The sequence below is a fragment of the Callorhinus ursinus genome, unplaced genomic scaffold (assembly GCF_003265705.2).
Source record: "Callorhinus ursinus isolate GAN/ISIS: 27379988/994484 unplaced genomic scaffold, GSC_fseal_2.0 scaffold195, whole genome shotgun sequence".
NCBI classification, from domain to species: domain Eukaryota; kingdom Metazoa; phylum Chordata; class Mammalia; order Carnivora; family Otariidae; genus Callorhinus; species Callorhinus ursinus.
Window position 1 is genome coordinate 55,055 of NW_027397257.1, and position 15,639 is coordinate 70,693.

General features: G+C 38.5%; 1 protein-coding gene across 1 annotated transcript; it reads left to right on the forward strand.

The window, feature by feature from the left end:
- The first annotated feature begins 7,005 nt into the window (after window positions 1-7,005).
- On the forward strand, window positions 7,006-8,049 carry LOC112808429 (olfactory receptor 1A1). Its single transcript, XM_025851555.2, is given in 1 exon segment — window positions 7,006-8,049. A coding segment is annotated over 1 exon segment (1,044 nt).
- Window positions 8,050-15,639: the final 7,590 nt, after the last annotated feature.

Here is a 15,639-nt window from a genome sequence, read left to right on the forward strand (position 1 = left end):
GTGGGAGGGATGGGATGGCTGGGTGATAGACATTGGGGAGGGTATGTGCTACGGTGAGCGCTGTGAATTGTGCAAGACTGTTGAATCACAGATCTGTACTTCTGAAACAAATAACGCAACATATTTTAAGAAAAAAGGAAAAGAAGAAGATAACAGGAGAGGAAGAAAAGGGGAGTATGTCAGAGGGGGAGACGAACCATGAGAGATGATGGACTCTGAAAAACAAACTGAGGGTTCTAGAGGGTAGGGGGGTGGGGGGATGGGTTAGCCTGGTGATGGGTATTGAGGAGGGCACGTTTTGCATGGTGCACTGGGTGTTATGAACAAACAATGAATCATGGAACACTGCATCAAAAACTAATGATGTAATATATGGTGATTAACATAACAATAAAAAAATTAAAAAAAAAATTCTCACCAAAATACTAGCCAACAGGATCCAACAATACATTAAAAGGATTCTTCACCACGACCAAGTGGGATTTATCCCTGGGCTGCAAGGTTGGTTCAACATCCGCAAACCAATCAGTGTGATACAGTACATTAACAAAAGAAAGAACAAGAACCATATGATCCTCTGAATAGATGCAGAAAAAGCATTTGACAAAATACAGCATTCTTTCTTGACCAGAACTCTTCAGAGTAGAGTAATAGAGGGTACATACCTCAAGATCATTAAAACCATCTATGAAAAACGCACAGCAAATATCATTCTCAATGGGGAAAAACTGAGAGCTCTCCCCCTAAGGTCAGGAACGCGGCAGGGATGTCCACTATCACCACTGCTATTCAGCATAGTATTAGAAGTCCTAACCACAGCAATCAGACAACAAAAAGAAATAAAAGACACACAAACTGGGAAAAAAAATGTCAAACTCTAACTGCAGATGATATGATACTTTATGTGGAAAACCCAAAAGACTCCACCCCAAAACTGCTAGAACTCATACAGGAATTCAGTAAAGTGGCAGGATATAAAATCAATGTACAGAAATCAATGGCATTCCTACAAACCAACAACAAGACAGAAGAAAGAGAAATTAGGGAGTCGATCCCATTTACAATTGCTCCCAAAATAATTAGATACCTAGGAATAAATCTAACCAAAGAGGGAAAGAATCTGTACTCAGTAAACTATAAAATACTCATGAAGCCATGGAGGAAGACACAAAGAAATGGATAAACATTCCATACTCATGGATTGGAAGAACAAATATTGTGAAGACGTCAATGCTACCTAGAGCAATCTACATATTCAAAGCAATCCCCATCAAAATACCATCCACTTTTTTCAAAGAAATGGAACAAATCATCCTAAAATGTGTATGGAATCAGAAGAGACCCCGAATAGCCAGAGGAATGTTGAAAAAGAAAAGCAAAGCTGGCGGCATCACAATTCCGGACTTCCACCTCTATTACAAAGCTGTCATCATCGAAACAGTATGGTACTGACACAAAAACAGACACATAGATAAATGGAAGAGAATAGAGAGCCCAGAAATGGACCTTCAACTTTATGGTTAACCCATCTTTGACAAAGCAGGAAAGAATGTCCAATGGCAAAAAGACAGTCTCTTCAACAAATGGTGTTGGGAAAATTGGACAGCCACATGCAGAAGAATGAAACTGGACCATTTCCTTACACCACACACAAAAATAGACTCCAAATGATTGAAAGACCTCAGTGTGAGACAGAAGTCCATCAAAATCCTAAAGGAGAACAGAGGCAGCAACCTCTTTGACCTCAGCCGCAGCAACTTCTTCCTAGAAACATCACCAAAGGCAAGGGAAGCAAGGGCAAAAATGAACTCTTGGGACTTCATCAAGATCAAAAGCTTTTGCACAGCAAAAGAAACAGTCCACAAAACCAAAAGACAACCGACAGAATCGGAGAAGATATTTGCAAATGACATATCAGATAAAGGGCTAGTATCCAAATTCTATAAAGAACTTCTTAAACTCAACACCCAAAGAACAAATGATCCAATCAAGAAATGGGCAGAAGACATGAACAGACATTTTTCCCAAGAAGAAATCCAAATCGTCAACAGACATGAAAAAGTGCTCAGCATCGCTCAGCATCAGGGAAATCCAAATCAAAACCTCAATGAGATACCACCTCACACCAGTCAGAATGGCTAAAATCAACAAGTCAGGAAACGACAGATGTTGGCAGGGATGTGGAGAAAGGGGAACCCTCCTACACAGTTGGCGGGAATGCAAGCTGGTGCAACCACTCTGGAAAACAGTATGGAGGTTCCTTAAAATTTGAAAATAGAGCTACCCTACAACCAAGAATTTGCACTACTGGGTATTTAGGGATGTAGGGATCCCTACTACTAAGTATGTAGGGATCTGAAGGGGTACATGCACCCCGATGTTTATAGCAGCAATGTCCATAATAGCCAAACTATGGAAAGAGCCAAGATGTCCATTGACAGATGAATGGATAAAGAAAAAGATGTGGTATATCTTTATATATATATAATAGACTATTATGCAATCATCAAATGAATGAAATCTTGCCATTTGCAATGACATGATTGGATCTGGAGGGTATTCTGCTGATCGAAATTAGTCAATCAGAGAAAGACATGTATCATATGACCTCACTGATATGAGGAATTCTTAATCTCAGGAAAGAAACTGAGAGTTGCTGGAGTGGTGGGGGTGGGAGGGATGGGGTGGCTGGGTGATAGACATTGGGGAGGGTATGTGCTATGGTGAGCACTGTGATTTGTGTAAGACTGTTGTATCAGAGACCTGTCTTCTGAAATAAATAATACATTACACGTTAATAAAAAAAAAATAGCGGGAATGGAAAAATGAAGGGGGGGAAATTGGAGGTGGAGACAAACCATGAGAGACTATGGACCTGAGAATCAAACTGAGTGTTCTAGAGGGGAGGGGCATGGGGGGATGTGTTAGCCTGGTGATGGGTATTAAAGAGGGCACATACTGCATGGAGCACTAGGTGTTATATGCAAACAATGAATCATGGAACATACATCAAAAACTAATGATGTAATGTATGGTGATATAACATAATAATTTTAAAAATCTAATTATGTATTATATGGTGACTAACATAACATAATCAAATTTTTAAAAAGTAAAAAAAAACTAATGATGTAATGTATGGCGATTAACATAACATAATAAATAAATAAATAAATAAATAAGCAAACTATCTTTCTTGATTGCAATGAGATAAAAATAGTAATCAATCACATAAAGAAAACTGGAAATTTCACAAAATTGTGGAAATAAAAGCACACTTTTAAATAACCAATGGATCAAAGAAAAAAATCACAAGGAAAATTACAAAATAGTCAGACAAATGAAAGTAAAAATATAACATATCAAAACTTATAGGATGCAGCAAAATCAGTGCTAAAGGGGAAATTTTTAGCTAAAGTTGCTTACATTAAAAAATAAGAATGAGCTTACATCAATAACCTAAATTTACAACCTAAGGAACTAGAAAAAGAACACCCAAAGCTAGCAGAAGAATGGAAATATAAAGATTAGAGTAGAGAAAGACAAATGGAGCATAGAAAAACGGTAGAAAAGGTCAATAAAACTTAAAGTTGGTTCTCCAAAAGATCAGCCAAATTGACAAAAAAAATTAGCTGGATGGACTAAGGAAAAAAGAAAGAAGACTCAAATTACTAAAATCAGAAATGAAACTGGGGACATTATTTCCATAGAGAAATAAAGAAGGATAATGAAAGAGCATTACAAACAATTGTAGGCATAATTCCTAGAAACACACCACCTACCAAGACTAAATCATGAAGAAACAATCTGAATAGACCTATAACTAGTAAGGAGATTACATCGGTAATCAAAAATTGCCCAACAAAGAAAATCCCTGGATCTGAGAGCTTCACTGGTGAATTTTAACAAACATTTAAGGAAGCCAAATATATGGTTTGCAAGTATTTTGGATATTAACGCCTTACCGAATATCTGGTTTGCAATATATACACATCATTGTTTCATTTTGTTGATTATTTCTTTTGCTTAATTGTACCACAGTCTTTGCAGCACCCAAGGAGCAGCACCCTCTGCTGAAGCAGAGGATGGGGGCTCATATTCCAACAAAGTGGCTAGAAGAGGTCAGCTCAGAGCTTGGACCCTGGAGACACATTCTCTGGGAAACCCTCTTGCCCATTCTGCCTTCCAGAAAAGAACTCTGGGAAAGACTACTCTTGAGAATCATTGTCTCCTCAGGGCACAGCTGTAGGAGTGTGTAATAAGTCTCAACAATTACTCTGACTATGGCCATAATGAAGACCTAAGGGAGTCATGTTTCCAGAGATGTTATAACCTGGTAAATAACTCCTAATTTTCTCTATTCTATGACCACTTTGCTTCCTGAAGGGGAAGCTAGAGTCCTCATCTTCAGGCCCCATCTAGAACAGTCACCCCTTCTCTCCATGATTAGGAACGTCAGGGCTCTTCTTTCCAAACCATCCCCATCCTAGTTCCTTCATCTCAGGTCCAGAGGATCAGAGAGACCTGCTCTCCAGGCCTACTCATGGCCCTTTCTGCAGCATGCCTGCCCCCCAGGAGGAACGTTAACAAGTGCTACAGCAGCTGGCTGTGAACGTCCCATTTGTGGAAGAGGAGGGAAAGCGACAGAACCAAAACCCTCTTTGACAGCATCTGAGCTGACTCCTCAGTAGGAGCTGTGAATGTTGGAGAAGTGAGTCTTTATACAGTGACAAATCAAGGATAGATAGCCAGCAACTGTACTACCTGCATTACTTCCTTTGACCTTCACAAAACCTCCAAAAGGTAAGTAGAATTATTTTTGTCATTTTACCAGACAAAAAAATGGTGAATTGAATTGCCTAAAGTCACACAGAGACATAGTAGCAACATTAGGACTCAAACCTTGGCTCTAGAACCCAAGTTCTCAAGATCATTATCAACTATGGCTGACAACACTAGTTCTGAGTTTTCTTCTTGTTTCTCATACCCAGGTATTCCCATTTCTCTCCTTTAGGTTTAGCTACATGCTTTTTTTTAAAGTTTTCAATGTTACCTAGAATCTCTGTGTTTTAACTGGGGGGACTTGTCAACATTAGCTTAATCCTCCATGTTGCCAAAAGCCCCACCTCTGAAACATTACAGACCACAAGAACTATTCACACTCTCTTAGCCCTTTAGCTTTATTGAACCCTCTGAACCCTTATATATTATGTGTGAAGATAGGGAAAGACATTTCAAAAGAGAAAACCAAATTCCTTTAGGTACAGAGATTTTTTTTTTAAGTACATGATATTTGGAGAAAATATAATGAGAACTGCATCCCTGTGCCCAGCATATAATTCACACAGGCACTACAGGAGACATTGAGAATTAGTGGTTGAATTAAATATAGATTGAATTAATTTTTGAGTCGAGTGCCCCTTAGAAAAATTAGTGAATTACTTAAGATATCCTGAACTACAATAACAAATAGATCACAAAACATATACTGGTTTAAACAGAATAAAGTCTATTTCTCTCCTACATAATAGTCCCTGTGGGTATCCTTGGATATGGGGAACTAGGAACACAGATTCGTTCTCTCATGTCACTTCACCAACCCAGTCAGCCTCCTGGCCATTTCCATCTAGTTGGAGGAAGCCCAGAACTGCAACACATGGATTACGATGGATCGACCAAAACTCAGTCACATGAACACACCTCAGTGCAAGGGAGCCTAGGAAATGTAATTTAAGTGTGTGTCCAGGAAGAAAAGAACAACAGGGATTTGGATGACAGCTAGCAGTCTCTGCCATCATTAGTATGCCTCAGAAAGCAAGTGAATCAAAGAGGAGAGACTCTGTATGCAAGCAGTTACGGGAACATTACAATATTTCAGGCAGAAAATGATGATGATCTAAGCTGGAGTTCCAAAACCGTAAGTAGAAAAGTTGAGTTATGTAAGAATTATTTTAAATGGACAATCAACAAGATCAGATGTAAAAGTGAAGGATACACTGGGTGAGTGTGCTCCTGAACCTCGCACATGTGGGGAGCCCAAAATATAAACCTCGATTTAACCCAAGAGATATCGAGTGCACACAATTTTCCACAACAGTCTCTCTGGGGTTATTAAAATAAACAAAGTATGGTTTTCCTTTCCAAATGAGCTTGCAAACTACTTAGGTTGGAGTGCAGAGTATAGTGTTTGGACAGACATGTTGGCAAGATAGCTGCATGCAGAAATATGGGAGAGAGAGGTCAAGCCTACAGATATAGACCCGAGAGTTTACTAAGCACTAGTTGAAATGACTAAGGAGTTGGATCACTCAACAAAAGAAATAAGAAAGAAAGGGAAGAGAAAAGCTGTGTGATTATCAATATTAGGGAGTTCTCCAAAGAGATACACCCTACCAAAGGATGTGGTCAAATTCTTAGAAAAGGGGATATTTGGGGAGGAAATTCACTAGGCTTGTTTTTGCTAGGACATAAACCCAGTGATCCTGGTGACTTACAATCATCCAGTGTCAGTGTAGACACCTGCTACTTCCTGGGCTCTGGGATCACTATTAGTTTGGCCATTGGAACAATTCCCAAATTCAAGGCTTGTCCTTATAAAAACACATGCTTTGCACCGGCCTATTTTGTCAAAGATTCCAAAATGCTCCCCTTTCTTTGTCAAGTGTAATAAAATTAGCGTGTGACCTTTGGCTTTTCCATTACACCGTGAAGTCCCTGAGAGCAAAGACTATGTCTTACGTGTTGAATAAGTGGATTAAACATTGTATTTTGTGCATATTTTTTCCATAAGCCTAGCAAAGTATCTAGCACATGTAATATAAAAAGAACTTAATTGATTAAATCCTAGGTGTTTGAGGGATGGTTCTGGGATGGAGGAGGATGGACATCTTTGATTCACAGATTGCTCACTTCTTAGACATGAGTGTCAAGGGCTAATTGTTGATCAGGCCCACTGAACAACAAGGATAATTGCCCAAAATGTTGGCTATCTCTGGATTCAGGTAAATGCTTCATAGAGATTGCTGGTCACTTGAACCAAAACTGATGGATAAGGAAGATCATTACAGTAACTCCACTAATATTTCTGGATTCTTCTCCCCCTTTCTTAACAAAGGAGCCATGAGGGAAGACAACTAATCCTCTACCCTGGAGTTCATCCTCCTGGGAGTTACTGGTCAGCAGGACCAGGAAGACTTCTTCTTCATCCTCTTCCTATTCATTTATCCCATCACACTGATTGGAAATCTGCTCATCATCTTGGCCATTCGCTCTGACATTCGCCTTCAAAGCCCCATGTATTTTTTCCTTGCCAATCTCTCCTTTGTTGACATCCTCTTCTCCTCTGTAACCATCCCTAAAATGCTGGCCAACCACCTCTTGCACAGCAAAGTTATCTCCTTTGGAGGATGCCTAACACAGTTGTATTTTATGATTGCCTTGGGTAACACAGATAGCTATATGCTGGCTGCAATGGCATATGATCGTGCTGTGGCCATCAGCCGCCCACTTCATTACACAACAATTATAAGGCCACGGACTTGTGTCCTCCTAGTTATTGGGTCTTGGGTGGTGGGAAATGCCAATGCCCTCCCCCACACTCTGCTCACAGCTAGTCTGTCTTTCTGTGAGAACAGGGAAGTAGCTAACTTCTACTGTGACACTATCCCTTTGCTCAAACTCTCCTGTTCTGACATCCATTTTAATGTGAAGGTGATGTACGTAGGGGCTGGTGTTTTCTCTGTGCCATTACTATGCATCATCATCTCCTATATTCATGTCTTTTCCACAGTCTTACGGGTTCCATCCACCAAGGGTGTGCTCAAAGCATTCTCTACCTGTGCTTCCCATATCACAGTTGTTTCTCTGTATTATGGGACAGTCATGGGCATGTATTTCCGGCCTCTGTCTAGTTACAGCCTAAAGGATGCAGTGATAACTGTGATGTATATGACAGTGACCCCAATGTTAAATCCTTTCATCTACAGCCTGAGAAACCGAGACATGAAGGCTGCCCTGGGGAAACTCTTCAGCAAAAGGCTCTCCTCATAACCAATGTGAGGTCATATTGGAGAGTCAGTTGGAGTCACCAATTATGATACACTTGAAAATCCAGCTCCAATGTCCTCCTCCACCAACAATCAACTTTGTTCTTCCTAGCTAGTAATTCCTCTTCTCTGAAATCTTATGATACCTCTTATGAAACTATCAGTTTGTATAGATTATTGTCCTTTTGGCAGCACAGGAATATTGGGTTCATATCCTAGATAAGCTACTGATAATCAGAACAAAATTGAGACAGTCGAAAGTTCTGCTTCTACATCAACATATTAGGAATAAGAATTCTGCCCCATTATTGTCACAGGGTGTGAGGATCACAATAGTTCATGATTTAAAGGCTATAAATCACTATTCAAATGTCTGATTTTTTACTATTACGCTAATTACCCCTACTATGCTTACAAGCCTCTGAGGGCAAGAACTGTCTTAAAACATCACTGTACCTCTCACAGTCTTGGTGATATAAAGTGTCCCCAATGATTCATGTTGGAAAATGACATGGACAAATGAAAATATCTCTCTGAACTGTAATTTCATAATGATAGACATAATCAGACTAGACTTTATATACCTATCCAATAAAATCTTTAAAGGAAATGACCTGGGCAGAGATTTTTGTTCTCACTGTATCATCGCTTAGACTGTTTCTAAAGAGCATAAGATTTTGCCTATAACCTTAACAAAATGATGCTCTTTAATTGAGTTACTGCATTTTAAAGTAAAAAATATTCTGACTTAATTAATTACATCATGAAATAAAATTACAGTGACAAAAATTCGGGTGCCAAATAAATGCAGAAAAAAAGAGCAGTGTTGAAAATGATGTGACCTTGTTTCTCCAGTACGGCCCAGGGAAGATGAGACTTGGATTCTGGATGATCAATCCTGACAGGTAGGTGATATTTCCTAAACAGAGATATTAATCCAGGGGGTCACAAAATACCCACCAAGGAACCCCACAACCTATGATTTGATTCAGTCATGAGGAAATTATAAAACTTTCTAAAAATATTAATAATATGTAAGTGATTGTACCTAAATATCAGATTTCCAAACAGGGTAACATTAGCAAAAAGTGAATTGAGTGTATCTTAGAACAGTGTGCAAGCTCTTTTATTATCTACTATTTTTAACTGCCAGTAAAAATATAAATGATTATTTTCTGTAGATAATTCACATTGTCAGCTAGTTGTCCATATTGGAAGAATTTGGATGTTGGAAGATGACGTTATTCACCATTTAATGCTTTCTGGGTCTCTAAAACACCAAGGGTGAGAACTATCCCAATTACCTTCTTTTCAACCAAAAAGGATTTGATTACAGATGCATATGAATCTGTGTGAATGACTGACCAAAATGGAGGAAATGGAGGTATTTCATGTGGGGAATTTTCAAGGCTGGCCAATTAAAATGTTCTATAAATGTATTGCCTGTCTCTCCCCCAGGAGAGTATGAAGATTTGGGATCTGTTTTGTTCACTGTTGTATAGTCAGTACTTAGACAGTGCTGACATATAGTAATTACTTAATAAATCTGTATGAAATGAATATATGAATCCTACAATAGTAAGAGTCTGCCTTTGGCTCAGGTCATGATACCAGGGTCCTGGAATCGAGCTCTGCATCAGGCTCCCTGTTCCGCAGGAAGCTTGCTTCCCCCTTTCCCACACCCCCTGCTTGCGTTCCCTCTCTTGCTGTGTCTCTCTCTATCAAATAAATAAATAAATAAAATCTTTTTAAAAAATAATATGTTTAACAAATACAACAATGTTAATTTTGTTGTTATGGGTAAGCTCAAGAAGGCCAAATGGTATGAGATGTTTCAAATATTTCCCATAGTGAAATATTAAGTGCCAAAAAGGAGTGTATAAATGAAGAAAATGTAGGTTCTTAGGAGAACTCCATACCACATAGCTACCCTATAACACTCTCACATTATTCCTCTGTTTAATTTGGACAAGGGAAGTTAAGCTCCTCTACTGTATCCTGCAGTAATCATTAGAATCTACATGTATGTTTATAATGCAAATAAAAATCACTGCATATGTATGTTGTCATTGTCCCACCCATTTCCTTTGACTCTGTCCTGCAATAATTTAAACACTATAATTTAAATTACTCCACATACCAATATCCAGGGATTGACTAAGTCTGGAAAAGACTGCAGTATATAGCTGGTATGTCAGTTGGGGTCAGTTCAGGCCCATAAAGGAAACACAAATCACATCTGGTATTTTTATACCAAGAAGATTTAATACAGGGATGTAGAAACACAGGAAACAACAGATGCTGGAGATGATGCAGAGAAAAGGGAACCTTCTTGCACTTTTGGTGGGAATGCAAACTGGTGCACTCTGGAAAACAGTATGGAGATTCCTCAAAAAGTTAAAAATAGAACTACTCTACATTCCAGCAATTGCACTACTAGGTATTATCCAAAGGATACAAAAGTACAGATTTGAAAAGGTACATGCACCCCAATGTTTACAGCAGCACTATCACCAATAGCCAAACTGGAAAGAGTGCAAGTGTCCATTAACTGACGAATGGATAAAGAAGATGTGGAATATACATGCAATGGAATATTACTCAGCCATCAAAAAGAATGGAAACTTGCCATTTGTCACAACATGGATGGAAGTAATAGAGGGTATTATGCTAAGTGAAATAAGTCAGTAAAAGAAAGGCAAATACCATATGATTTCACTCATATGTGGAATTCAAGAAACAAAACAGATGAACATGGAGAAGGGAAGAAAAAATAAAATAAGATTTAATAAAGAGGGGGAGGCAAACCATAAGAGACTCTTTTTTTTTAATTTTTTTATTGTTATGTTAATCACCATATATTACATCATTAGTTTTTGGTGCAGTGTTCCATGATTCATTGTTTGTTCATAACACCCAGTGCTCCATGCAGAACGTGCCCTCCTCAATACCCATCACCAGGCTAACCCATCCCCCTACCCCTCCCCTCTAGAACCCTCAGTTTGTTTTTCAGAGTCCATCATCTCTCATAAACCATAAGAGACTCTTAACTATAGAGAACAAATCAGGGGCTGCTGCAGGGGAGGTGCGTGGGAGGATAGGCTAACTGGGTGATGGGCACTAAGGAGGGCACTTGTGATGAGCACTGGGTGTTCTATGTAAGTGATGAATCATTAAATTCTACTCCTGAAACCAATACTACACTATATGTTAACTAAGTTGATTTAGATAAAAACTTGGAAGAAAAAAAATAATACTTTTTTTTAAATAGAGGGAAGTAGATACATATGTTTTTCCTGAGAAAACTATAGGAGAAAGAGATGGATGTGAAGGTCCAGAGATTATTAACCACAGGAAGAAGTCACTTACTTCCCCTAGGTACAAAAGGGAAAGGTGGTGTCACCAGAACCTGGGAGCTCAGAAGAGGAATGACCACATGTCTGATGCTCACATCTCTGAGGGGAGTTGTCAAACAGCTGCCACTGGGGCTTCACCTGCTGAGATGACCCAAACTTTCATTCCTGAGGGGTCTCAATCCACAATAGTACTGCCTTTATTATTATCATTATTATTACCATCATAATTATTATTATTATTAGGTTGCTGTAATTTCTGTTCATCTCTATTATTGGTCATAGAAATACAAAATTCAGACAGAGTTCTAGACATGGTCCTTCTTGCCCCTCATGTGTGAAGGCAACAAAATGTCTTTGGTAATTGGGTTATCTCTCCAGCCAGTAGAGAAATTCCTTTTTCTGTCCTGGTGATACATGCTACAATTTTACTGAAGCTGAGCAACATAATAGTAAAATTTAAAAATGTAAATCCGCAAAGATTGTTATTGATACCCTTTTATAAGGCTATAAATAGCTAAACCAACAAGAAAATAAATTTTCTGGGAATAGATATATATGCAATAACAGTGTATTATAAACAAAAGCAAAGCAAAGATGAGCATAGGATTCAGTATGAGAGGAAATTCAAGAGGGGAGAGTCAGGAGAATGCAACTGGGGATACCATGTAGTTAGATATGAATTATTACTAAAGACCTAACTTTCAGGTTGCATGGTGGGTCTAGGGGTATTTATGGTATTATGTAGATAGATAGATCGATTGATTGATTGATAGATAATAAAAGCTTTGCATGAAGCAATAATGAGAGTTTGTGTTGAACTAAAATTGGGTAGACAGAGAGCAGTATGGGAGCAGAGGATTGGTGAGACCAGGAGTTTTTTTTTTACGTTATGTTAATCACCATACATTACAGCATTAGTTTTTGATGTAGTGTTCCCTGATTCACTGTTTGCGTATAACACCCAGTGCTCCACGCAGAACGTGCCCTCTTTGATACCCATCACCAGGCTAACCCATCTTTCCACTCCCTTCCCCTCTAGAACCCTCAGTTTGTTTTTCAGAGTCCATAGTCTCTCATGAGACCAGGAGTTTAATTATACAGCTCAGAGCAATCTAAAGAAATAGTGAAGATACAGAAAGAGGATCTACAGTTGACCCTTGAACAAACATGCGTTTGAACTGCACGGGTCCACTTAAACACAAAATTTTTACAAAACAGTACTATAAATGTATTTTCTCTTCCTTGTGATTCCCTTAATAAACATTTTATTTTCTCTAGCTTATTTTATTGTAAGAATACAGTATATAATACAATATACAAAATATGTGTTGATAGACTACTTATGTTATTGGTAAGGCTTCCAGTCGACAGTAGGCTATTAATAGCTAAGCTTTGGGGGAATCAGAAGCTACTTGCAGATTTTTTACTGTGTAGGGGCTTGGTGTCCCTAACCCCCAGTTGTTAGATGGTCAACTGTAAACACAAAGGTAATGGAAATAGAAACTTAGAATACAGTAATTATTATGAAAGTAGTAAGGAGATAGGGTTTAAGGTTTCACTAAAAAGTTAATGATGCATTTAATGAAAATTGTGAACAAGAGTCATTGAAGAAAAACTAATTTAGTTCTTATGGGACATTTTCATGGAAGTATTCAATTAAAGAGTAGAATGAAAGATATGAAATTTTGGAGTAAAATTAACAGCACATGGACCATAGTGGAGTGATAAGTAAAGTTATGGAAATAGATGAAATCATCTAAGAGTGTAAGATTCAAGACTGAGAGTCTTATAGAGCAACTAAATTTCAAGAAAGGGAACCATGATGCAGAATGAAGATTCTAGCGGGGAAAATAAGACACTTGTACAATCCAGAATTGATGTCAAGATACATATCTGGCTCCTTTATGTAACAGCTAAAGCACATAGCAGTGTATTATCACAGTAATTTTGAGTAGGCACTCAACTAAAAAAATGAAACAATAGCCAACAGAAGAAAAAAAATATAGGTGCTACACAAGAAATTCAAAACATGCAATGCAGGTGTAGAAAAAGTAAATAACTTCATTAAATATCAAATATACATATGTATGTAGTTATATGTATTCATGGTAATACACATACTATTTTTTTACTTCAAATTATTTATTGTTATATCACCATACATTACATCATTAGTTCTTTTTTGGGGGGGATGAATTTTTTTATCCATTTTTTATTGTTATGTTAATCACCATACATTACATCATTAGTTTTTGATATAGTGTTCCATGATTCATTGTTTGTGTATAACACCCATTGCTCCATGCAGAACGTGCCCTCTTTAATACCCTTCACTAGGCTAACCCATTCCCCCACCCCCTCCCCTCTAGAACCCTCAGTTTGTTTTTCAGAGTCCATCATCTCTCAGGGCTCGTCTCCCCCTCCGATTTCCCCCCCTTCATTCTTCCCCTCCGGCTATTTTCTTCTTCTTCTTTTTCTAAACATATATTGCCTTATTTGTTTCAGAGGTACAAATATGTGATTCAACAGTCTTCCACAATTCACAGCGCTCACCATAGCACATACCCTCCCCAATGTCTATCACCTTGACACCCCATCCCTCCCAAACCACCCCTACTCCAGCAAACCTCAGTTTGTTTCCTGAGGTTGAGAATTCCTCATATCAGTGAGGTCATATGATACATGTCTTTGTCTGATTGACTTATTTCACTCAGCATAACACCCTCCAGTTCCATCCACGTCGTTACAAATGGCAAGATCTCATTTTTTGATGGCTGCATAACATTCCATGCTATATATATACCACATCTTCTTTATCCATTCATCTGTCGATGGACATCTTAGCTCTTTCCACAGTTTAGATATTGTGGACATTGCTGCTATAAACATTAGGGTGCACATACCCCTTCAGGTCCCTACATTTGTATCTTTGGGGTAAATACCCAGCAGAGCAATTGCTGGATCGTATGGTAGCTCTGTTTTCAACTTTTTGAGGAACCTCCCTACTGTTTTCCAGAGTGGTTACTCCAGCTTGCATTCCCAACAAAAGTGTAGGAGGGTTCCCCTTTCTCCGCATCCCCGCCAACATCTGTCGTTTCCTGACTTGTTAATTTTAGCCATTCTGATTGGTGTGAGGTGGTATCTCATTGAGGTTTTGATTTGGATTTCCCTGATGCCGAGCGATGTTGAGCACTTTTTCATGTGTCTGTTGGCCATTTGGATGTCTTCTTTGGAAAAATGTCTGTTCATGTCTTCTGCCCATTTCTTCATTTGATTATTTGCTCTGTGGGTGTTGAGTTTGATAAGTTCTTTATAGATTTTGGATACTAACCCTTAATCTGATATGTCATTCGCAAATATTTTCTCCCATTCTGTCGATTGTCTTTTGGTTTTATGGACTGTTTCTTTTGCTGTGCAAAAGCTTTTTATCTTGATGAAGTCCCAAAATTTTATTTTGGCCCTTGCTTCCCTTGCCTTTGGCAATGTTTCTAGGAAGAAGTTGCTGCGGCTGAGGTAGAAGAAGTTGGTGCCTCTGTTCTCTTTAGGATTTTGAAGGGCTCCTGTCTCACATTTAGGTCTTTCAACCACTTGGAGTCTATTTTTGTGTGTGGTGTAAGGAAATGGTCCAGTTTCATTCTTCTGTATGTGGCTGTCCAATTTTCCCAACCCCATTTGTTGAAGAGACTGTCTTTTTTCCATTGGATGTTCTTCCCTGTTTTGTCAAAGATGAGATGACCATAGAGTTGGGGGTCCATTTCTGGACTCTTTATTCTGTTCCATTGATCTATGTGTCTGTTTTTGTGCCAGTACCATACTGTCTTGATGATGACAGCTTTGTAATAGAGCTGGAAGTCCGGCATTGTGATGCTGCCAGCATTGCTTTTCTTTTTCAATATTCCTCTGTCTATTCGGGGTCTCTTCTGGTTCCATACAAATTTTACGATGATTTGTTCCATTTCTTTGAAAAAAGTGGATGGTATTTTGATGGGGACTGCATTGAATGTGTAGATTGCTCTAGGTAGCATTGACATCTTCACAATGTTTGTTCTTCCAATACATGAGCATGGAACATTTTTCCATTTCTTTGTGTCTTCCTCAATTTTATTCATGAGTATTTTATAGTTTTCTGAGTACAGATCCTTTGCCTCGTTGGTTAGATTTATTCCTAGGTATCTTATGGTTTAGGGTGCAATTGTAAATGGGATCGACTCCTTGATTTGTCTCTCTTCTGTCTTGTT